Here is a 26914-nt window from a genome sequence, read left to right on the forward strand (position 1 = left end):
AAGAAAAATTGACAAGAGATTTCAACGCAAGATTGTGCGGATGTTGGATAAAGAACCTCGACTAACATCCAAACAAGTTCAAGCTGCCCTGCAGTCCGATACAACAGTGTCAACCCGTACTATCCGTCGGCATATGAATGAGAAGGGACTGTATGGTAGGAGACCCAGGAAGACCCCACTGCTTACCCCGAGACATAAAAAAGCAAGGCTGGAGTCTGCCAAAACTTACCTAAAAAAGCCTAAAACGTTTTGGAAGAATTTTCTCTGGTCAGATGAGACAAAAGTAGAGCATTTTGGGCAAAGGCATCAACATAGAGTTTACAGGAGAAAAAAAGAGGCATTCAAAGGAAAGAACACGGTCCCTACAGTCAAACATGGCGGAGGTTCCCTGATGTTTTGGGGTTGCTTTGCTGCCTCTGGCACTGGACTGCTTGACCGTGTGCATGGCATAATGAAGTCTGAAGACTACCAACAAATTTTGCAGCATAATGTAGGGCCCAGTGTGAGAAAGCTGGGTCTCCCTCAGAGGTCATGGGTCTTCCAGCAGGACAATGACCCAAAACACACTTCAAAAAGCACTAGAAAATGGTTTGAGAGAAAGCACTGGAAACTTCAAAGGTGGCCAGCAATGAGACCTGAATCCCATAGAACACCTGTGGACAGATCTAAAAATGGCAGTTTGGAGAAGGCACCCTTCAAATATTAGGGACCTGGAGCAGTTTGCCAAAGAAGAATGGTCTAAAATTCTAGCAGAGCTTTGTAAGAAACTCATTGATGGTTACCAGAAGCGGTTGGTCGCAGTTATTTTGGCTAAAGGTTGTGCAACCAAGTATTAGGCTGAGGGTGCCAATACTTTTGTCTGGTCCATTTTTGGAGTTTTGTGTGAAATGATCAATGTTTTGCTTTTTCCTTCATTCTCTTTTGTGTTTTTTCATTTAAGACAAATTAAATGAAGATAATAATACCAAATAATTTGTGTTTGCAATCATTTTCAGGAAGAAAACGAGTATGATCTGACAGAACTGCAGGGGTGTCAATAATTTTCGCCATAAAAATAAAAAAGAAGTCTAGCACTCATCTTCAGCAAACGTGGAATAGATTTATTTGTAGCACTTGAAACGTTTCAGTCTAAAGGAGCAGTGCCAGTGTTTCTTACTGGGAGCAGTGTTCTGAATCACTGCGTTGAGAAACACATGATCGTGTCTCCGCGGTGTTGGATGTTTTGATCTCCCCGAGGTCATTCATCTTTATGTTTATAGTCCTTTTACTAGGCACTGCTCCTAATAGCCAGTTTCCTACTCCACACTGATGAGGGGCAAATACCCCGAAACAGCTGTCTGTGGATGGATACCATGTTTTGGCATAGGTGGTTTTCCTTTGTGGATGCTGCCCTTCCCGTGGTTGTTCCTTCACGGTGAAAGACCTGGCTATTTATTGCTTGCGTTGAGAAACACGTGATGGTGTCTCCGCGGCTTTTCTACAGGCTTCTGTAAAGAATCGGGGCAGCCGAATTCCGGATCCCCGCTCCCACCGGATGCTCCCCGCAATCTTACACGTGTCAGGGCAGCCTCACCTGACCCCCAGCCGCGTGTCAACGTGATACTGGGCAGCCCTCCGCGGACCCAGTACTCACGGATAACTGCCAGACGAGGAAGGAGGCTGATAGACAGAGCTACCCCAACGCTGCTTCTGGACCGCAGCCCCTGCCGTTCTCACAGATACCGCACATGCGGCGTGCATTGGCCCAGGTATTTTCTTTTCTGTAGGTGTTCTTCCTTCGGTTCCTATAGGAACAAGAAATCAACTGAGGAGCAGAGGTGCGCCGCCCCCTTTTATTTCTGTAGGTTTCCTGTTCCTATGGGCGGATTCCCTCGTTCTCTAGTGGGTGCTGTCGTGGCGAGGGGTAAAATAGGACATTTATTTAATAAATAAAACATATGTGAACCGAAATGTCACTAATAACAGACACAAGATTACATGCCATTTTATATTGCATTGGGATATCAATAAATCATTGCGCGGAGCTCACTTCATGACTTCTGGAGAAGCAGATATATTGACATCAGTATCAGTTTAATCAAATCATCTTCAGCAGCAGCCAAGAAAAGCAGATTAAATGACCGTAATTACCAAATTATCTGATCTGGAAATAGTCACAATATATTAAGTCCAAGCTTCTATCCACGAACCCCAGCAATAAGACTTCCCTTTATGAAGATACATTCCACAGAGTTAGCATTAATTTGCTGCTGACACTAATTCGTTGATCAAAATATTAATCGTTGTACAAGCAGAGGTTGATATAAAGGACGCAATTAATCAAGACTGGCAATTTTTACTCAGTTATTGATATGGAGGCATGTTGTCAGAAATTTGACAAGCTGGGGTTGCCATGCCCTGCCCTGTCCCAGCTCCGCTCACTTGTCAGCGCTGAGAAAAAATGGCATAAGAACGATATAATTTGCAAAATATTAGCGAAGTCTCGCAGTGCGCTATAACTTTGACAGTTTTAATTTTTTTTATGACAGCATTCTGCCATAAAAGCTTTGATGAATCGGGCCCGAAGTGTGTAGAACTGTGGGGGGATAGAAGAAAACTGCCAGGGCAAGGTATATTATTATTTTGCTAATTTTGAATAGCTACCTTACAAAAGTACATTATTCATTTCCTTTATATATTTCTGTAACCTTGAATGTCAAACAGCAACACAAAAATGTGCAATGTAGGTGTATGGATGTTACAACACCAACCACACGGAAACGATACTACACAAATATGAAAACCTTCTCTATAACCAGAGCACATTGTGCCTGATGGGTGTAACTATCATGAGTCTATTTAATGAAATTTTTAGTGAAAAAGAAGCATCCAATGACAGATTTAGAGGCAGGCATTTCAAAGAGATGTGGCCATTAAGGTTTAGCAGCTTGGTCATTGCTGCTGAAAAAAATAAATAAAGAAACCCTATGATAATAGACACCAAATCAAATATTTCTTTAAAAAAAAGTTATGGGGGGTAAGGATTCTCTTACTGTCATGCAAAGAAAATTGCAATGATCGCTATGCGAGAGTATAAACTAAAAAATCCAGCATTGGGAGATAAAACTTGCTCTATTTTTATTTTTCACTTAGATAACAGTCCTGAGAGTAAAACATCAGGAATTAGCACATCTTTGTTTCGGGTGTTATCCGCGCTCCTTTAGGCCTCATTCACACTTCCATTAACAAATAGTACCGGCGTGATCAGCGTTTTGGATCAGTGTGTCACCAGGGTATGCTCCCTGTGTCCTTATTTATCGTCAGTGTTTTTCATGGATGGAAACAAAGGACAAAATTTCTCTTATACTTTGCAATGTTAAATATGAATGGAACACTGATGCCATCCGTGTGCTGTGCGTGTTTTTCACGGACCCGTAGACTTGTATTGGCCCTTTTTATTCTTAACACTGTAAAAACCGGATAGGTGTCAGTGAGTTTTACACAGAGAAGTCTGCAAGAAAACATGGACATGTGACTAGCACCATGGGTTGTAATGGGTACGTGTTGTATCCGTGAAAAAAACAACAACACATACGTGCAACCCAGACATGTGAATGAGGCCATACTTGTAGCAAGCGTTCAAACACAGGAAGTGACTTAAAATACATATGTGTAACTTAAAAATCCACAAAACATCTCTCCTGAAGCCAATAAAACTACGATGCTTCAAAAGCAAATATCCAAAAAATGTAAAATAATGCATCCACGCAAATTCAGAAATGGGTGAAAGTGGAACTTCTGTAAATCCTCACGACTTCAAAGAGATCTTCCTGTGTCTCCACATCATGTTTTTAACCATCTCACTGCCGTGTACACAAAAATTCTTGATTATTCCCTGATGAACATCCATAATGCATTTTGGGGCATTTCAGACATTTTATTGTTTGGCATTATAAATATTATTACGGTATTCTGAGATTTTCTATTGTTTTTAAACGTCAGACTGTACAGCTCACATACAGTGGCGTGAAAACGTTTCGGCACCCTTGTCAAAATTACTGTTATTGTGAACAGTTAAGATGAAATGATATCTAAAAGGCCTAAAGTTAAAGATGACACATTTCCTTTGTATAATAGCAATGTATATATATATATATATATATATATATATATAGTCATCTTTAACATCTTAAAAATTACAAAAATTAAAATGGGCTGATGCAAAACTTTAGGCACCCTGCATGGTTAGTACCTAGTAGCACACCTTTTTGCAAGTATTACAGCTTGTAAACACTCTTCATAGCCAGACGAGAGTCTTTCAATTCTTGTTTGAGGGATTTGCATCAAGTCTTCCTTGGAAAATTCTTCCAGTTCTGTGAGATTTCTGGGTCATCTTACATGCACTGCTATTTTGAGGTCTAGCCACAGGTTTTTAATGATGTTCAGATCAGGGGACTGTGAGGGCCACTGTAAAACCTTCAGCTTGTTCCTTTTGAGGTTATCAATTGTGGATTTTGATGTGTGTTTAGGATTATTATCCATTGGTAGAAGCCATCCTATTTTCAACTTCAGCTTTTTTTTTTTTTACAGATGGTGTTATGATTGAAATTAAAATTATATTTGATGAAATTTCATGGAGTTCATTCTTCCCTCTCCGTATAAAGTGTTTCCCACGCTATTCTCTACAATACAACCCCAAAGCATGATTGATCCACCACCATGCTTAATGGTTTGTGAGATGTTCTTTTCCTGAAATTCTGTGCTCTGTTTACTCCGCACATACTGTACCTGTGATCATTGTGGCCAAAAGGTTCTACCTTAACCTCATCGGTCCACAGGACTTGTTTTCCAAAATGCATCAGGCTTGTTCAGATAGCTTAACTGCCATTTCTTAACCACATTTTGAACTGAGGAAAAGGTAAATTGAAAACACTTTGCTGTCTTCTTATAGCCTTCTCCTACTTTGTGGGCCTCCATCATTTTCATTTTCAGAGTGCTAGGCAGCTGCTTAGAGGAACCCATGGCTGCAGTGTTTTGTCACAAGGTTAGAAGAGGCTTGGGAAAGCTGGGAAATTAGCATCACCTGGTTTTTCCTAATGATGATAGTGAAAAAGCCATAACCGTAACATACTAATTAAGGTCTGAAACTTTGGTTAAAGTTATATAAGCACACAAATCTCCAAGGGTGCCCAAACTTTTGCATCATCCCATTTTTCTTTTTTAAAATGTAAAAGATGAAAATATATATATACAGTATATTTTTTTGGTGTTGACCTTAATAAATAAATGCATATTGCGGATGTGAAGAGTAACAGAATTCAGACAATTTATTTTTAAATAGTATGAATGAGGAAAAAAATAAATTTGCTGAAATAGAAATTAACAACATATATTCCAATATAAAATTGCAGCAAAGTGTCTTTCCATTTATGATGATGTCATGTGTATGGGAAGACTATCAAGTAGGGACATATGGAATAAAAGTACACTTTTTGGCACTAAGTTATAATTTTTGAGCCAATAAATGTAAAGCACTTGTAATGAGGACATTTTGCCAAAAAGATCACCGAAAATTTCCCATGGGCTCCCTGAGTTGCAAAAAAGCCCTTCCCTGCCACTAAGGTCAGGAAGGGGAGAATGAGTGACAAATGCTATGATGCATAAATAGCTATTTATATAACTATAACTACAGTTTGCAGCGGGATTCAGTGTCAGAAGGGAGGAAAACATTTACTTTCTGTACTGAATACACTCTTAGGTAAAAGAGTTATTCTAAATTCTAAAATTAAGCCATCCCCTTTATCCTCATGATAGGAAAACTTGCTGATCACTTGGTGTCGGACCATTAGGACCTCTAGCAATTCCAAGAACGGGTCTCTGCAGCTATACTCTGAATGGGGCAATGGTACGTATACTCGGCCTCTGTTCGATTTATTGTCTTTGGGACTGACAAGTAACCAAGAGCTGTTCTCAGCAGTCACAATAAGTTGACAGGAGGCTGCTACATTCTGGACAGGGCTGTAGAGCACTGCTTTTGGGATCAGTATGAGACCCAGCAGTCGGACTCACAGCGTTCAGCTAGTTTCACCTACTTTAGTTTTGAGAATAAGCTTTTAAAAGAAGCCCTCTCCCTAATTATGTTTAACTAAACCTGTAGCGTGTGTGTTAATATACTCACCTACCATTGCCTTCTCAGGATACATCACTGTTCTGCTGCTCTTCTCAGCAACATCACCATTCTTCAGGCTTCTCCAGGTCACACTGTGTGACCCCGAAGTGGCTTTTACAATGTAAGCCTAGAGACTACTGACTAATGCAGAGAGGATAAAATGAGCGGGAGAGACTGAAGAGCGGTAATTTAATTGAGAAGAAACGCAGAACATTGCTGGATACAGGAAGATGATGGTAGCGGAGTATATTAACACACATGTGCTTTACTACAAGCACATACACAGTGATCCAAATTATCATGCAAATTGGATATAAGTGTCAAAGATTTAATTGTTCTGTTTTTCAAATAAACTGGTGGATGGTATTGTGTATCAGGGCTCAATGGATCACTGAAATCAATCTTAAACACATGTGATAATTAGTTTTCCAGGTGATTCTAATTAAAGGACAACTACTAAAAAATGATGTTCCACATTATTAAGCAGGCCACAGGTTTCAAGCAATATGGGAAATAAATAGGATCTCTCTGCTGCTGAAAAGCGTTAAATAGTGCAATGCCTTGGACAAGGTATGAACACATTCGATATTTCACAAAAACTTAAGAGTGATCATCATACTGTGAAGAGATTTGTGACTGAAACAGAGCACAGGCAGAGTTCATGCAGATAAAGGCATAATGAGGAAGGTTTCTGCCAGACAAATTCATTGGATTAAGAGAGCCAAAATACCATTACAAAGCAGCAAACAGTTTTTTGAAGCTGCTGGTGCCTCCGGAGTCCCTCGAACCTGAAGGTATATGATCCTTCAAAGGCATGCTGTGGTGTATAAACCTACTATTTGGCCACCCCTAAACAGTGTTCACAAACAAAAATAGTTACAGTGGGACCTGACATGCATGAACACTAATTTTCAAACAGTCTTGTTTACTGATGAGTGTTGAGCAACTCTGGATGGTCCAGATGGATGGAGTAGTGGATGGTTAGTGGATGGCCACCATGTCCCAACAAGGCTGCGACGTCAGCAAGGAGGTGGAAGAGTCATGTTTTGGGCCGGAATCATGGGGGAACAGCTGGTAGGGCCCTTTAAATCATCTTCATGCATGACAATGCACCATCTCATACTGCAAAGAATACCTCTGAGTCATTGGCTGCTATGGGCATAAAAGGAGATAAACTCATGGTGTGGCCACCATCTTCCTCTGACCTCAACCCTATAGAGAACCAAGTTTGAAGTATCATCAAGCAAAAGATCTATGAGGGTGGGAGGCAGTTTACATCAAAGCAGGAGCTCTGGGAGGCTATTCTGACTTCATGCAAAGAAATACAACCAGAAACTCTCCAAAAACTCACAAGTTCAATGGATGCAAGAATTGCGAAGGTGATATCAAAGAAGGGGTCCTATGTTAACATGTAACTTGGCCTGTTAGGATGTTTTGGAGTTAAATAGCTTTTTTGTTCAGTGAATGTGACCTCCTAATGCTGCAAATTCCACAAATGAACATTTTCAGTTCTTTAAAACATATCAAATGTTTAGAAATTCTACTGTGCCTAATGGAACAGTGCATTTTGAGTTTTTATTCATTTTGGAGATTATACTGTTTCTAGATGGTGGCCCGATTCTAACGCATTGGGTATTCTAGAACATGCATGTCCACGTAGTATATTGCCCAGCCACGTAGTATATTGCCCAGCCACATAGTATATTGCCCAGCCACATAGTATATTGCCCAGACACATAGTATATTGCCCAGCTACGTAGTATATTGCCCAGCTACGTAGTATATTGCCCAGCTACGTAGTATATTGCCCAGCTACGTAGTATATTGCCCAGCTACGTAGTATATTGCCCAGTGACGTAGTATATTGCCCAGCCACGTAGTATATTGCCCAGCTACGTAGTATATTGCCTAGTGACATAGTATATTGCCCAGCCACATAGTATATTGCCCAGTCACGTGGTATATTGCCCAGTTACGTAGTATATTGCCCAGTTACGTAGTATATTGCCCAGTGACGTAGTATATTGCCCAGTGACGTAGTATATTGCCCAGTTACATAGTATATTGCCCAGCTACGTAGTATATTGCCTAGTGACATAGTATATTGCCCAGCCACGTAGTATATTGCCCAGTCACGTAGTATATTGCCCAGCCACGTAGTATATTGCCCAGTTACGTAGTATATTGCCCAGTGACGTAGTATATTGCCCAGCCACATAGTATATTGCCCAGTCACGTAGTATATTGCCCAGTCATGTAGTATAATGCCCAGTCACGTAGTATATTGCCCACCCACGTAGTATATTGCACAGCGACGTAGTATATTGCACAGCGACGTAGTATACTGCACAGCGACGTAGTATACTGCACAGAGCCATGTAGTATACAGCACAGACACGTAGTATACTGCCCAGTCATGTAGTATATTGGCCAGTCACGTAGTATATTGCCCAGCTACGTAGTATATTGCTCAGCCACGTATGTAACAGGTTAAAAAAAAACCATATACTCACCGTCCGAGGGACCCTTGTAGTCCTGTCGCCTGTGTGCGGTGCACGCGTCAGCTTTCGGTCCCAGGGTTGGTATGAGCGCAGGACCTGTGATGATGTCAAGGTCACATGATCGTGACGTCATGGCAGGTCCTTCTCGCATAGCATCCTTAGCACCGGGTCCTGCCGCTTGCACTGCCGAGGACAGGACGCCACGTCAGAGGGTGAGAATAACATTTTTTTTTTTATATTTATAATTTGTAACATTAGATCTTTTTACTATTGATGCTGCATACGCATCATCAATAGTAAAAAGTTGGTTACACAGGGTTAATAGCTGCGTAACCGGAGTGCGTTATACCATGCTCCGATAACGCTGGCATTTTCCCTGTGTGAGGGCTGACTGGATGACTGGAGGGGAGTATGGAGTGGGCACTGACTGCGGGGAGGAAAGAGCGGCCATATTGCCGCCGGACTGAGGCCGTCGCTGATTGGTCGTGGCAATGGTCATGGGCGTTTTTCCATGACAGACAGAGGCCGCGACCAATGAACATCCGTGACAGAAGGACAGACAGAAAGACGGAAGTGACCCTTAGACAATTATATAGTAGATCATTGGGAGGTTTCTTCAATAAAATTCGATGTATACTCTAATGGGTGATGACTTTTATTAGACTGACTGTCATTTGCATCGACTATTTAGGAAAATCCGAGAAAAATGTCATTTGCGTAATAATTTGGAACATGGTGTATACACAGATTTAGTAAAATTAAGTATGTTTTAGATTTAGCTCCCTACATTTTGAGGACTTAACAAGCAGTACAGAATTTGTGAGGACAAATCCAAAAATTGCCAAACTAAATTGCACAGTTGTGGTAATCCACCAATTTACGGTAATTCAGAAAAAGATAACAGCTTTGCAGGTGTCAGCATTCTCCGATAAAGAATGAAAGTTCAAGCAATGACCCAGAAATAAGTCTACCCTTCTAAGCCATAATTAAGAGGAGCAAATTCCAGGAGTGACATGTTACATAATAGCGATGATCACACCAAGCTACGGTTCTACACACCAGGGTGCTCCCCCATGATGCAGGTTCACAGGTGTGAGGCCCAGAATTGTGAACACCCAGGATTAGGATCAGAAATGATGTTAACAAGGGAGGGGGGCACGAAAGCTACAATGAAGTGTCAGTGAACATCAGACATGATTGAACACCAGCATTCCTACTGGAAACACATGTGGAAAGCAATGTGCTGATCACACGCATGCATCTGAATTCTTTACTGGCGCTGCGAAATCTGAATGTCTGAGATGGAGAAATGGGAATCACTGCTGTGGGTATGTGTCACAACAACATGTTACCGGGTATAGTGCCAGGTGGTTCTGACATTTTATTCAGATGACGTATTGTGAAAAAAAAACACACTCTATAGAAACAATGAAAACAAAAAGGTAACAGAAAATCTACTTCTAGTAACACATTTATGACAATTCTGGGGAGCTGCCCTGATGGACAACTCATGTTTCGTTAAATACTTTCTAATCTCCAAATATGAGCGCAAAAGTAATTCATAGATTAAGCTATTATTTGGGTACGCATCTTCCAAGTGTTTAATGTAGTTAGGTCTATGTGTACAAAGAAGTATTTCAGGACTGAGGTTTGCAGATCACTCTGCAGATTACTGACAACAACCACAGTCTGTAGTCCTTTATGAGCAGAGGTAAATCTGATATCTGAAAGTACCCAGACTGCACACAATGTATGTATTCAGTGCACGGTCTCACAGGATGAGTTTGCTTCAGTGACTTGTGATGTGATGTGGCTGAAAATGCAATTTTACAACAAATTTGTGTCATTTTTCAAAAGATTAGTAGCGGCATGTTGTGCATGTTGTGCAGGCGGGAGCAGCGGTACCTACAATGCTAATTGACCGTTAACAATTAGGTAGTAGTTATCCATACTGCTTCCTAAATTCTCAAGGGCCTGGAAGAAAAGTTCAGCTCAGCTTCCCCCCCCCCCCACAACTTCCGGCTGCATCTTTCTCAGATATCCCTTTAAGTCTTTGCAGCAGTAGTTGGGGACGTGGGCATTGTTCTCTCTGGAGTAGTCAATACATTTGAAATAGCAGCAAGAAAGTAGCTTAATCATGGACTATAAAGAAGCCAGATAATCGACAAGGGCAAATAGTATTAAATAGCACCCAGGTCTAACACAGTTAAAGGGGTTATCCTGTCAAAGAATATTGATGACTTATCCACATGATAAATCGTGAATATGAGATCAGTTCGTGTCCAACACCCCCATTGGTCAGATTTTACTTGGCAGCCAGATGTAAATACTTTGATTAGAGATCCACTGCGCAGCTCCATTCAAAAGTATAGCGGAAAACGCCAAGTACTACAGCTCCTATTCACTATGTAGGGCCATTATACTGTATGGAGGGCTATGGGGGACATTATATTGTATGGAGGACTACGTGGAGCCATTATACTGTATGGAGGGCTATGTGGGGCCATTATACTGTATGGAGCACTATGTGGGGCCATTATACTATTTGCAGCACTATGTGGAGCCATTATACTATATGGAACGCAATGCAGGGCCCATTATACCGAATGGAGGACAATGTGGAGCCTTTATATTATATGGATGACTATTTGGGGTCCATTATACTGTGTAGACCACTAAGTTGGGTTATTATAATGTGTGGAGGGATGTGTGGGGTTTACAATTGAGGAATCATAGTGTGATGAAGTCACCATACTTTTACGGGGTGGCTGGGGGGTATAGTAGGGCCATCATACAGTGCATATGGAGGGCACTGTGGAGCAAATCATTGAGGGGGTATCTTAATGTGTTTTGCTCGCATCATACTTAATTATCTGTATTATTCAAGTTTTTTATCCTTTGTTACTACATATTTAAATTAGGCCATTGGGGAATAAGCTTTTACTGCATTACATGACATAGTATGTTATTCCAATATTTTATTTTAAAATCTATTAGTTAAAATGTACTTCGTTTGTGAAACAACACCTTTCTGTTTTTCCATATGAAAAGGTTCATCGTAATATTCCTCAAATGTAGACATTTCATTAATAAATATTAGAATTGGCCCTTGACTTTGTCCAAGCTTTTAACTTTGGCCCTCTATGTATTTTGAGTTTGACATCCTTGTTCTAGGGTAATGAAAAAGTTAATGTCAATATCCTTGGTGATTGATGCTGAATAAGTTGGTACTATTTAGATCTCTGATGCTCTATGGTAGGCAAATGGTAAACTCGGAGTTCCCTGGTGGAGGCCTGTGGAGTGGTAATGCTGCACACCTGAAGTCCAATGGTTATTCACCTATCCAGGTCCCAGCATTGTGCCATCTGCATTTTCTCGTTTCCTCCCTGCACTGATCACAGAGATCAATACAGGGATGGGACAGAAAAACATGCACCTGTAACTGGACAACTGCAAGGTACCCTCTGTGGCTAGGTAGAACAGTTCAGAAACAAATCTGCCCGATCATCAAGGGAGAAGCAACACTGACCACAATGACCCTATAGATGAATATCTTTTAAAGATTCTAACAGCTAAAAATATATCATCAATATTAATCATACAAAAAAAGTCATTTGATATGCATGCTATAAATTTTAAAGAATGACCACACTCATATGCACATAGTATAAAAGAAAGAAGTTACTTACAGAATAATAATGAGATATTCTGAACTTAGCAGTTTGCACAATGCATATTAAAAACTGTATATTTCCTAACCTGTTCCTCCAGCCCATGTGTTACCACCAACATGAGGCACGTTATCGGGATCCAGCTTTCCATGCTTTGGTGAGCTGACGTCCAAACCGCTGTCTTTCTGTACCGTGATCTGAAAAAGACACATGGTTATATTCCATGGTATTATTAGCATTATTGAATCACTACCGGAAGTATTACACCAAGTACAGGAGACTGTCATCAAAGGTAAAGTAACATACAAGGGTCCGATGGCTACACATGACCAATGTGATATCACACATAGATCACATAGCCATTAAGTTATAGCTTTTTATGACATTAAAGCATGGAATAGTAGGTTGGCACTTTATGGATATTTATGGTTATCATTTTTTAATAGGCGATTGCAGAGAAATAAGCAAAATCTAATTAGGGTATATGTTTCAGGATCTACAATAAAAGGCTTGTCATGTTTTATATGTATTCCCATTTCTGTTGATGCAGGTACATCCAAGCTTCACAGCAAAAATTATTATTGAACCCCAAGTAAACAAAGAGATGCCTGTTACTTTTGTACTTACTTACAAAACATTAATGAGTGATCAATGAGGGTCTGGCTCAAGGACCTTCAATGATTAGAATCATGAAAGGGTTTGTCCATCTTGCCCGATATTTCAGCTCAGACCTAGTCAATTGGGGCTGAGCTGTGCAACTGGACAGAAAAGCATATACGGAAAAGTCAGTGTGTCTGGGTAAACAAAGGGAGGTAGCAATGCCCGACAGAGGATGATGGAGGCCTTTAATTCAGTTGATTGCTGTAGGTGATATCGATCTGGTGTCTACAAAAGATCATCAATTCTAAGGAGAGGTCATGAATAATTTCTGCTGTGGTTGAAACATCACTGATGTACAGCAGAGCATCATTTCTACTAAGAAATTATATTCATGTCTGACAGAGGATAGTTGAGTGGCAGAAAGAGTAGACCCCATTGCTGACAAAAGAAATATATTCCAAAAATGGCGAGCTGATAAGATATTATGTAAGTTTACTGCACATTGGGATGGAGGAATATATTGTATTTAACTGTAGGTTGAAAAGTTCAAGGGGGGCGAATACTTTTGCAAGGCACTGTATGTCGAACAGTCAGCACAAACACATGTGTAACAGAGGTATTTATGTGTAACAGTATGTATGTGAAACAATATGTATGTATGTGTAAGAGTATGTATGTATAACAACATATACGTACATGATATTATGTAAGTTTACTGCGAATTGGGATTGAGGAATATATTGCATTTTATCTGTATGCATGTATTTATGTATGTGTAAGAGTATGTACACACATGTGTAACAGTATTTATGTGTAACAGTACGTATTTATGTATGTACAGTGGGTACGGAAAGTATTCAGACCCCTTTACATTTTTCATTCTTTGTTTCATTGCAGCCATCTGGTAAATTCAAAAAAGTTCTTTTTTTTCTCATTAATGTACACTCTTGACTGAAAAAAACAGAAATGTAGTATTTTTGCAAATTTATTAAAAAAGAAAAACTGAAATATCACATGATCATAAGTATTCAGACCTTTTGCTCAGTATTGAATAGAAGCACCCTTCTGAGTACAGACTCATGGCTGTACTAGCTCAAAAGAGTGCACACCCGCTGAGGCACAGGGGGAGTGATGGGAGAGGGAGCATCATCTGACGCTCTCTCGTCCATTATTGCTTTCAACTCTATCGGCATCTATGATGCTGATACAGTTGAAAGCAGGGGGTGGGGGGTTGGGGCGGTGATGGGGTCCCTGACTCACTGGCCCCATGTCGACCAAATGGTGTGCCGCGGCAACCCACTGGCTGGTGGCCCCTGGGGGAGCGGGGACAATAGGCAGCTGTCTAGTCTGCCTGCCCCGGCTGCTGCTGCTGTTGGAGCTGCTGCTGAATCTGTTGCATAAGCAGCTTGCTTGTATCCTGATGTGCCAGCTGTTGCTGCTGCTGTGCTTAATCAGTTCCTCCATGGTGTCTAACATTGCTTCCTGGCCAACTTCACCCAAGAGATGCAGGTTATGAGTGTTTCTGGAACGTTGCCCGGCTGCTCACAGAGGTAGACACAAACATTTCTTCTGCTGGTTTATTTAAATCACAACATAAAACAAGTACAAAATTCAACAAAATAAGTATGGCCTTTCTGGCAAAACCGGAAAACAAAAAAGATAATGTATAGTTAAGTCCTTATACCTGTGGGATTCCACACGCTCAGAGTACAATCAACAGAGTCCAGCACAGTTGCACATAAACACTTCTCTGGAGCTCTCCAGCCTCCAGACCCACAGACAGAGAAAAAAGTGAGTAGCAGTAGCTGAACCACACCCTTGAGGAGGAGATATGGTAAATGTCTGTCCCATCATCTCTTACAGCTACTCACAAAACCCAACCCTGTCATGGCCGATTAACTCCACTCAGCACATAACATGCTGGCAAGAAACCTCTGGGTTTTCACATTAAGGAAGATAGCTATCTTCGTGATACATATCTCCCCTCACTTACATTGCCAGTGACTCTGTTCCAACACTAAGCTGTATATTTTCTGTAATAAAATGAATATTAGTGAAAAAAGTTGCCTCGTCATTTATAAATGCACTTTATGGCATCTTTCTCAAGCCAGTCACAAAAGTGACGGCACATCTGATTCCATTGATGCGTGTGCTGACAAAAAAACCTAAAGGTTCGCAAATTTAATGGCTATAAAAAGCAAAGCTATATGATATCAGCATAGTTGGATAACTAAGTGGATAACTGAGCTGTTTAGAAAGAGTATTCAGAGGTTTCGAGGTTCGCATACATGTAATATTAGCGACAAGAGAGTGATTTCGTCAATGCTTACTCAGTCACTTATACACACTTAAATAATGTGTACTATTAGGTGGTGTTTTGCACACATGACTGATTACTGATTACTGCTCTTGTTAAAAAAATGATGGGTTTATATGCTGCGATTCCTCAATATTGCAATTTTGCAAAGTGTATAGCTTCAGTCATGTGGTACAGAGACGGTGCACCATAGTCTAGATTGGTTGGCAGAGAGGTCATCCTCCATTTACACTGAACCTGCATACTACACTTTTAATTAAATCATATTTTATTATCATAGCACATGCACAAACTAGTCAGATCATCAGTCTGATAGTCCAGGAGGATATATGTGAATCATAGAAAGTAGACCTAAGTGGTAACATGGGCTGTTTTCTGCTAGACCACTGAACCCCAGTACTGTGGTTGAACCTGGTCCCACCAAGCACGCTCTAGTATTAGTGGTCAGTCCATCTAGGCAAAGATAAGACATAGAAGGAAACTTTACCTAATCAGGTCAGGATGTCAGATGTGTTTATTCCAAACACATACTGATAGGGAATTTAGATTGTGAGCCCCATCAGGGACAGTGATGATAATGTGTGCAAACTGTAAAGCGCTGCAGAATATGTTAGCGCTACATAAAAATAAAGATTATTATCCAAGTTTTTAGCATTTGCATTAATTAACATATCTTTACTGCTAACTGAAATGGCAAAGATAACTCCGCTCCTGACCACTTGTGTCAATGTACTTATCTCTATGGCTCCCATCACTTGTATTAAGGTACCGTCACACATAACGTTATCGTTAACGATATCGTTGCTTTTTGTGACGTAGCAACGATATCGTTACCGAAATCGTTATACGTGACAGCGACCAACGATCAGACCCCTGCTGGGAGATCGTTGGTCGCTGGGGAATGATCAGAACTTTATTTTGGTTGCTGATCTCCCGCTGAATCGGCGTGTGTGACGCCGATTCAGCGATGTCTTCACTGGTAACCAGGGTAAATATCGGGTTACTAAGCGCAGGGCTGCGTAGTAACCCGATGTTTACCCTGGTTACCATTGTAAATGTAAAACAAAAAAAACACTACATACTTACATTCCGGTGTCTGGTCACGTCCCCCGCCTTCAGCTTCCCGCACTGACTGTGAGCGCCGGCCGGCCGTAAAGCAGAGCACAGCGGTGACGTCACCGCTCTGCTTTACGGCTGGCCGGCGCGCCGCTCACAGTCAGTGCGGCCCTGCGCTTAGTAACCCGATGTTTACCCTGGTTACCCGGGGACTTCGGCATCATTGGTCGCTGGAGAGCTGTCTGTGTGACAGCTCTCCAGTGACCAAACAGCGACGCTGCAGCGATCGGCATTGTTGTCTATATCGCTGCAGCGTCGCTTAATGTGAAGGTACCTTTAGACATACAGTACAGAAAAAAAGTTTGGACACACCTTCTCATTTAAAGATTTTTCTGTATTTTCAGGACTATGAAAATTGTATATTCACACTGAAGGCATAAAAACTATGAATTAACACATGGAATTATATACTTAACAAAAAAGTGTGAAACAACTGAAATTATGTCTTATATTCTAGGTTCTTCAAAGTAGCCACCTTTTGCTTTGATGACTGCTTTGCACACTCTTGGCATTCTCTTGATGAGCTTCAAGAGGTAGGGAATCTTCCGCTGAGGGTTCCGTCTGATTAACGTCTTTCAGAGATTTACACAGAAACCCAGGTATTAGTGCTCATAACAGAGCACAGGATATGAGCCGAGCCTTACTGTGATCTTTGGGAGGCAGAATGAAATATCAAGCGGGTGAAGAATTGCTGTAATTTATTTTTACACTGTACCCAGTGATTAGGTGACTTTATTCTTTCGGTCGGTGTGATTAGAGCGATACCATATTTATATCTGCCTTTTATGTTTGTCTGCTTTCACACACTAAAAGATGCTTTTTATTGCATAAACTGCATCACCATATTTTGAGAGCTGTATTGCTTCCATTTTTCATTCGACAGAGTCATGTGACGGCCTTTTTTTGCCAGATAAGTTTACATTTTTATTGGTACCGTTTTCGGTCACATAACATTTGTTGATCGCTTTCTATTCAGATTTTTTGATGACAGAATGAAGAAAAAATGGCAATTCAAGAATTCCTTTTTTTTTTTTTAGTCTTCAGGTCAGTACGATTACAGCAATAGCACATTTATATCTTTTTTATATTTTGGCGCTTTTACACAGTCAAAACTATTTTATAGAAAAAAAAAATAAAGATTTTTGCATTTAATGGAGCTTGTTTTTTTGGGGACAAGATGACGTTTTCAGAGATACCATTTGTGTTTACATTCGCCTTTTTGATCGCGTTTTATTCAACGATATAATGAAAAACATGTCTTTTCCCCCCATTGTTTTTTTTTTTATTTACAGTGTTCACTGAAGGTGTTAACTAGTGGGACAATTTTATGGGGTGGGTCGTTACAGATGCAGCGATACCAAACGTGTAGTTGTTTTTGTTTTCCATTAAAAAAAGAAATTTATCAGTACTATATACAGTACAGGCCAAAAGTTTTGACACCTTCTCATTTAAAGATTTTTCTGTATTTTCATGACTATGAAAATTGTACATTCACACTAAAGGCACCAAAACTATGAATTAACACATGTGAAATTATATACTTAACAAAAAAGTATGAAGCAACTGAAATTATGCCCTATCTATATATATAATTGTCTAAGGGGTACTTCCGTCTGTCTGTAACTTCCGTAACGGAAATCCCGCGTCGCTGATTGGTCTCGCCAACTGCCTGTCATGGCTGCCGTGACCAATCAGCGATGGGCACAGTCCGATTAGTCCCTCCCTACTCCCCTGCAGTCAGTGCCCGGCGCCCGCACACTCCCCTCCGGTCACCGCTCACACAGGGTTAATGTTATCGATGACGGACCGCGTTATGCCGCGGGTAACGCACTCCGCTACCGCTGCTATTAACCCTGTGTGACCCCAACTTTTTACTATTGCTGCTGCCTATGCAGCATCAAGAGTAAAAATATGTAAAGTTAAACATACAAAAACAAAAAACCTGCTATACTCACCCTCCGTAGTCCGCCAAGCAGCGCGCGACCTCCGCCATCTTCTGTTCCTAGAGATGCGTTGCGAAATTACCCAGAAGACTTAGTGGTCTCGTGAGACCGCCAAGTCATCTGGGTAATTTCGTAATTCATCCTGGGAACGGAAGATGGCGGCAGCCGCGTGCACATCGCCAGCGCTTCGCTGGATTGGATCCCGGCGGGTGAGTATATAACTATTTTTTATTTTAATTATTTTTTTTAACAGGGATAGATATGGTGCCCACACTGCTATATACTACGTGGGCTGTGTAATATACCACGTGGCTGCTATATACTATCTGGCCAGTGTTAGATGCTTTGTGGGCTGTGTTATAATGCGTGGGCTGTGCTATATATTACGTGGCCAGTGTTATATACTGCGTGGGCTGTGTAATATACCGCGTGGCTGCTATATATGACCTGGCCAGTGTTATATACTGCGTGGGCTGTGCTATATATTACATGGCCAGTGTCATATACTGCGTGGCCTGTGTTATATACTACGTCGCCTGTGTTATATACCGCGTGGCTGTTATATAGTACGTGGGCTGTGTTATATACTGTTTGGGCTGTGTTATATACTGCGTGGCCACTGTTATATGTTGCGTGGCCTGTATTAACGCATCGGGTATTCTACAATATGTATGTAGGTTTGTATATAGCAGCCACATAGTATATAGCACAGGCCATGTAGTATTTGTCTGCTATATACTACATGGCTCCTATATACTACGTGGCCTGTGCTATATACTATGTGGCTGCTATATACACATACATACATACATACATATTCTAGAATACCCGATGCGTTAGAATCGGGCTACCATCTAGTCTACTATATAATTGGGTCACTTTCGTCTGTCCTTCTGTCTGTCGCGGATATTCATTTGTCGCGGCCTCTGTCTGTCATGGAAATCCAAGTCGCTGATTGGTCGTGGCAAAACGCCCACGACCATTGCCACGACCAATCAGCAACGGGCGCAGTCCGGTGGTAAAATGGCTGCTCCTTCCTCCCCACAGTCAGTGCCCGCTCCATACTTCCCTCCAGTCAGCCCTCACACAGGGTTAATGGCAGCGTTACCGGAGCGCGTTATGCCGCGGTGTAACGCACTCCATTATTGCAGCTGTTAACCCTGTGTGACCAACTTTTTACTATTGATGCTGTGTATGCAGCATCATTAGTAAAAAGATCTAATGTTATAAATAATAATTAATAATAAAAAAAGTTATTCTCACCCTCCGACGTGGCGAGGTGTCCTCGGCAGTGCAAGCGGCAGGTTCCGATGCTAAGGATGCTATGCGAGAAGGACCTGCCATGATGTCACGGTCATGTGACCGCTAAATCATCACAGGTCCTGTGCTCATACCAACCCTGGGACCGGAAGCTGACGCGTGCACCGCACACAGGTGACAGGACTACAAGGGGCCCTCGGATGGTGAGTATATGTTTATTTTTTAACCAGTTACATACGTGGCTGGGCAATATACTACGTGACTGGCCAATATACTACGTGATTGGGCAGTATACTACGTGGCTCTGTGCTGTATACTACGTCGCTGTGCAATATACTACGTGGCTGGGCAATATACTACGTGGCTGGGCAATATACTATGTGGCTGTGCAATATACTACGTGGCTGGGCAATATACTACCTGACTGGGCAATATACTACGTAGCTGGGCAATATACTACGTAGCTGGGCAATATACTACGTGACTGGGCAATATACTACGTAACTGGCAATATACTACGTGACTGGGCAATATACTACGTGGCTGGGCAATATGCTACGTAGCTGGGCAATATACTACGTGGCTGGGCAATATACTACGTGGCTGGGCAATATACTACGTGGTTGGGCAATATACTACGTGGTTGGGCAATATACTACGTGGTTGGGCAATATACTACGTAGTTGGGCAATATACTACATGGTTGGGCAATATACTACGTGGGCTGTGCAATATAATACACGGACATGCATATTCTAGAATACCGATGCGTTAGAATCGGGCCGCCATCTAGTATTATAGGTTCTTCAAAGTAGCCACCTTCGCTTTGATGACTGCTTTGCACATTCTTGGCATTCTCTTGATGAAAACATATGAAAACAGTTTGATTATAGAACCTATAAACCTGACCTTCCTTTGAGCTTGCTGAGAATCTGGAGCATTACATTTGTTGGTTCCATTAAACTCTCATAATGGCCAGAAAAAAAAAAGAACTTTCATGTGAAACTCGACAGTCTATTCTTGTTCTTAGAAATTAAGGCTATTCCAATGCGAGAAATTGCCAAGAAACTGAAGATTTCCAACAATGGTGTGTACCACTCCCTTCAGAGGACAGCACAAACATGCTCTAACCAAAGTAGAAAGAGAAGTGGGAGGCCCCGCTGCACAACTGAGCAACAAGACAAGTACATTACAGCCTGTAGCTTGAGAAATCAACGCCTCACAGGTCCTCAACTGGCACCTTCATTAAATAGTACACGCAAAACGCCAGTGTCAACGTCTACAGTGAAGAGGCGACTCCAGGATGCTGGCCTTCAGGGCCCAGTGGCAAAGAAAAAGCCATATCTGAGACAGGCTAATAAAAGGAAAATATTAATATAGGCAAAAGAACACAGACATTGGACAGAGGAAGATTGGAAAAAAGTGTTATGGACAGACAAATCCAAGTTTGAGGTGTTTGGATCACACAGAAGAACATTTGTGAGACGCAGAACTGAAAAGATGCTGGAAGAGTTTCTGACGCCATCTGTCAAGCATGGTGGAGGTAATGTGATGGTCTGGGGTTGCTTTGGTGCTGGAAAAGTGGGAGATTTGTTCAAGGTAAAAGGGATATTGAATATGGAAGGCTATCACTCCATTTTCCAACGCCATGCCATACCCTGTGGACAGCGCTTGATTGAAGCCAATTTCACCCTACAACAGGACAATGACCCAAAGCACACCTCCAAATTATGCAAGAACTATTTAGGGAAGAAGCAGGCAGCTGGTATTCTATCTGTAATGGAGTGGCCAGCGCAGTCACCAGATCTCAACCCCATTGAGCTGTTGTGGGAGCAGCTTGACAGTATGGTACGCAAAAAGTGCCTATCAAGCCAAACCAACTTGTGGGAGGGGCTTCTTGAAGAATGGGGTGAAATTTCTCCAGATTACCTCAGTAAATTAACTTCTAGAATGCCAAAGGTCTGCAATGCTGTAATTGCTGCAAATGGAGCAATAGGGACTATCACAGTGATCAAAATGAATCAAAAGGAAAAATCTCCTATTGTTGTTGGGTACAGGCCAGCAGATCTAGGACTCAATTTTCTTACAAGAAGATGACACAGAGGGCTGGGGGACAGAGCAGGAAGGGTCGGGGAGGGCAAAGGTATCGGGGGGGGGGAAGGAGGCTCGGGGGACCTCACTTCCTTCTTCGCTGATATTCGGTGAATAACGGCAATCACGTGACTGGGGACGGTAAAAACTGACCTGAATTATGTTCTCCGGTGTCTCAGCTACCCCCGATAGCTGAGACACCGGAGATGTTCCGACGCTGGGGGCGTTATACACTTATTTCCCAGCGCCGTTAAAAAGCGGCTCTGAGGAATAAGACCCCTTAACTGCTGCCGTTAAAAGGCGTAACAGCGGTCGTTAAGGGGGATAATGCTAGTAACCTGCAGATTAGCCCTATATCTACAAATAAAAAGCATTTCCCAATATGACAGCTTCCCCTTAATAAAGGGATTTATTGTCAATTGCAGAATTTATCTTCCAAATAAGATCAAGCTGTGAGGAAGTACAATGTTGTGGGGTTGAACAAAATAAAATATAATATACGAAACTGATTTTTTACTTTATTTTATTACATACAATGAAAAAAGAAGAAAAAGAACTAAAGGGTGTTAGTCTAATTTTAGCCAAGTCCAACATTACTGCCCATATAACCATAAGTAAACAGTACAACCACAGCAATGTGTTGTCCAGGGTCCTGTAACATTAGAACCACTGGAACTATTACTGGACAGTATATATTGTTTACACGCAGCACTTTTATCACCTACACACAAATTGTCCTTAGCAGACAACTGAGTATTCTAGATTAGCTGACAAGTCTGCTCATTCAGGTTCAGCTGCCACTTCCACTATACTTTACCCACTCAGCTCTTTCCAGCCAGGCACTCATCATTTCCCTTTTCAGACCTCAATGGCTCTTTGGCCACCCACAGAGTTAGCTAAAGATAGAATAAGACAAATGTGGGCACATAAGGCAGTAGAAAACATCATAAGTTCATAAGAGCATGATATCAGGCAGCAGCTATCAGGAGAAAACATATTTGTATGGTTTAGAAATCAGAGCGCATATATGGAATGCATTACGGTCAGACTAAAAGGCAACTTGGCTACTAACAGAAAGATCTGCTTAAATATTGGATTTCATGTAACCAATGGTACTGATATTCTATTAACTTTAAAATATCTATTAAATGTAACAATACTGAAAATTATATTAAACAGAAAGATTGTGACATTACAGAAGGCAAACGAAGGACGAGATCCTAATTAGAGTTTTTCCATCCAATCACTTATTTATAATGCATCTTCTGATGCTTCTATAAGTATTTCCCAAACTCCAGTTCTTCCTGGCCCACAACACGTCATGTTTTCAGGATTTCCTCAGTATTGCACAGCTGATGGAATTATTATTAAGGTATCAGAAATCTCCACAAGTTCTCTCACCTGTGCAAAACTAAGGAAATCCTGAAAACCTGATCTGTCGGGGGCCAGGAGGACAGGGTGTTATTATTATTATTTATTTATATAGCACCATTAATTCCATGGTGCTGTACATGAGAAGGGGTTACATCAAAATACAAATATCACTTACAGTAAACAAAACTAACAATGCCAGACTGATACAGAGGGGCGAGGACCCTGCCCTTGCGGGCTTACATTCTACAGGATTATGGGGAAAGAGACAGTAGGCTGTAAGCTTCCTCGAAGAGGTGGGTTTTCAGGTTTCTTTTGAAGGATCCAAAAGTAGTGGATAACCGGATATGTTGGGGCACTGAATTCCAGAGGATGGGTGATATTCGGGAGAAGTCTTGGAGGCGATTGGGTGAGGAGCGAATAAGCGTCGAGGAGAGAAGGAGGTCTTGGGAGGACCGGAGATTACGTGAGGGAAGTTATTGAAAGATTAGTATGGAAATATATGGAGGAGAAAGATTATAGATGGCTTTGTAGGTCAGTGTTAGTAATTTAAACTGGATACGCTGGGAAATTGGGAGCCAGTGAAGGGATTTGTAAAGGGGGGAAGCAGGAGTGTAGCGAGGAGAGAGATTAATTAGTCGGGCAGCAGAGTCAAGGATGGACTGGAGGGGTGCGAGAGTGTTAGAAGGTAGGCCACAGAGGAGTATGTTGCAGTAGTCCAGGCGGGAGATGATTAGGGTATGCACGAGCATTTTGGTAGAGTGTGGGTTGAGGAAAGGACGGATTCTGGAAATATTTTTGAGCTGGAGGCGACAGAAGGTGGCAAGAGCTTGAATGTGCGGTTTGAAGGACAGGGCAGAGTGAAGGGTTACTCCGAGGCAGCGGATTTTGGGGACAGGGGAAAGTGTGATTTCATTTATTTTATTAGATAAATCAGGTAGGGAAGATAAGCGAGATGGAGGAAAGATAATGAGTTCAGATTTATCCACATTGAGCTTGTGGCCGATAGACACACTGGGATTCTGGAGAGCAGAGAGGTGACATCTCAGCCAGAGAGGTGGATCTGAGTGTCATCGGCATATATATGGTACTGGAAGCCATAGGACCTTATGAGTTGTCCCAGGCCGAGTGTAAAGATTGAGAAGTGTAAGGGTCCTAGGACAGAGCCTTGGGGGACTCCAACAGAGAAGGGGCGAGATGAAGAGGTAGTATGGGAGTAGGAAATGCTAAATGTGTGGTTGGAAAGGTATGAGGAGATCCAAGATAGAGCAAGGTCTTTGACTCAAAAGGAAGAGAGGATTTGTAGTAGGAGGCAGTGGTCAACTGTTTCAAAGGCAGAGGACAGGTCTAGGAGGAGGAGTATAGAGAATTGTCTGTTAGCTTTGGCTGTAAGTAAGTCATTAGTAATTTTGGTCAGGGCAGTCTCAGTGGAATGGTGGGGACAGAAGCCAGATTGTAGGTTGTCGAAGAGAGAGTTAGATGCAAAGTGAGAGGAAAGTTCAGCATGGACATGCTGCTCAAGGAGTTTGGAAGCAAATAGGAGCAAAGATATGGGGCGATAGCTGGACATACCGCTTGGGTCAAGGGATGGCTTTTTGAGGATAGGTGTGATTGTGGCATGTTTGAAGGCAGAGGGGAAGGTACCAGAAGTTAGTGAAAGGTTGAAGAGATGGGTTAGGGATGGGATTAGTGTGGTGGTGAGGTTGGGGAGGAGGTGGGATAGGATGCGGTCAAGTGCACAAGTAGTGAGGTGTGATTTGGAGAGAAGATGAGCAAGCTCCCCTTCAGAGATTTTGGAGAGTGAAGTTATGGGGTTTGGGCATTGGTCTCTCATACAAAGGAGTTGTGGTGGTTGGCCAACAAAGACTTGCCTTGTTTGGTCTATCTTACTTTTGAAGTGCGTGGCAAAGTCCTCAGCAACAATTAGGGAACTCGGAGGGGGCAGTGGTGGGCGGAGGAGGGAGTTAAAAGTGTTGCACAACTGTTTGGGGTTGTGGGATAAGGAAGATAAGAGGGTTGTGAAGTAGGCCTGTTTAGCAGCGGTGGGAGCTGCTTTGAATGCCAGTGTTGCTTGTTTGAGTGCAGTGAAATCATCTTGTGAATGCGTTTTCTTCCAACGCCGTTCTGCAATTCTGGATACTTGCCAAAGCTTTTTAGTGATGTTATTGTGCCAGGGTTGTCTATTGGTTCGTCGCACTCTGCTATGCATGACAGGGGTGACTGTGTCAATAGCTGATGCAAGAGTGGCATTGTAGAAAGCAGTGGCAGTGTCTGTCGTGGAGTGAGGATATAGAGGACAGTGGTAGGATAGAGTCATAAAGTGTGTGAGTGTCTAGGTGTGCGAGGTTCCTGCGTGGGTGCGCATGGTACTGGACATGGGTGACAGGTGAGGAGGACAGGGATGAGAAAGTGAGCATTAATGGGTGAAGACCAGGTCTAATGTGTGTCCTGTTATGATCTGGTGGCCGAGGAGCAGCATGAGACGTACTCTGGAGAAGGTGGCACCTGTACTGACCGCAAACCTGAACTTAGCACCACAACTAGAAGTAGCCGTGGGATGTACCTAACGCTCCCTAGACACCTCGACACAGCCTAAGAATTAACTTCCCCTAAAGATAGAAACAGGAAAACTATCTTGACTCAGAGAAAATCCCCAAAGGATAGACAGCCCCCCACAAATATTGACTGTGAGAGGAGAGGGAAATGACATACGCAGACTGAAATCAGGAATTAGCAAAGGAGGCCATTCTAGCTAAAAAGAAAGAATAGGACAGAGTACTATGCGGTCAGTATTAAAACACTAGAAAATATCCACCACAGAAAATACAAATCTCCACATCTGACTAAAGACATGGAGGGTATATCTGCATCTCCAGAGACACAGCTAGGCTGCAAAAAATCCTTCACAGACAAAGCTGGACAAGACAAAACATGAAAATGCACTGAACTATAAGGTCCACAGCATGTGGACAGCAAAAACAAAGCCAGAACTTATCTTTGAAGAAATGAACAGCAAAACAGGAGAGACCAGGTATGGATGTGAATCCTCCAAAAACAATGGACAACTGGCACTGACTAAAGGATCAAGGAAGACTAAATAGCCCAGCCCAAATTGCAATAAGTGAACACACCTGATAAATGCTGCGATCCAAAGACAGCAGCACTAAACCTCATAACCACCGGAGGGAGCCCAAGAGCAGAATTCACAACAGTGTCCGTCTGTGTGGGTGGCTGAGGAGGACCACTGAGTAAGTCCAAAGGATGAAGTAAGGGACAGGAGTTTGGAGGCTGCTGACTGGTGGGTGTCAATGGGGATGTTGAAGTCACCCATGATGATAGTGGGAATGTCAGCAGACAGTGTGAAGGAGGCAGGTGGAGAATTGGTCAATAAAGGCAGTGGTTGGGCCCGGAGGTCGGTATATGATGGCCATTTGGAGGTTGTAGGGGGAGTAGATGCGGACAGAGTGGACTTCAAAAGAAGGGAGAATAAGGGAGGGTAGAGGTGGGATTGGGTTAAAGGTACAGTTGGAAGAAAGGAGAAGACCCACTCCTCCACCATGTTTGTTGCCAGGGCGAGGAGTGTAGGTGAAGTGGAAGCCACCATAACAGTGCAGCAGGGGAGGCTGTGGCAGAGGGTGTCAGCCATGTTTCGGTGATGCCCAGAAAGAAAAGATTACGAGAGGTAAAGAGGTCTTGAATCACCTGGAGTTTATTGCAGATGGAGCGGGCATTCCATAGCGATCCAGAGCGAGGATGTAGGGGGGTGGGCGTCATGGGCACGGATTTGAGATGGGCAAAATTTCGGGTGTTTATATTGGGTTGGGAGCGATAGGAGGGGGTAGTAATGTGGGGGCCCAGGGTTGGGAGATATGTCACCAGCAGTGAGGAGAAAGAGA

At 42.3% G+C, this 26914-nt stretch overlaps 1 protein-coding gene across 1 annotated transcript in view; it reads right to left on the reverse strand.

The window, feature by feature from the left end:
• Nucleotides 1-26914, reverse strand: part of VWA8 (von Willebrand factor A domain containing 8) — a 616504-nt gene that overhangs the window by 80028 nt on the left and 509562 nt on the right. Inside the window, exon 39 of the mRNA XM_069758217.1 lies at nucleotides 12409-12517. Coding sequence (XP_069614318.1) covers nucleotides 12409-12517 — 109 coding nt within the window. The remainder of the gene's footprint in view (nucleotides 1-12408; nucleotides 12518-26914) is intronic.

This window comes from Ranitomeya imitator, chromosome 3 (assembly GCF_032444005.1).
Source record: "Ranitomeya imitator isolate aRanImi1 chromosome 3, aRanImi1.pri, whole genome shotgun sequence".
NCBI classification, from domain to species: Eukaryota; Metazoa; Chordata; class Amphibia; order Anura; family Dendrobatidae; genus Ranitomeya; species Ranitomeya imitator.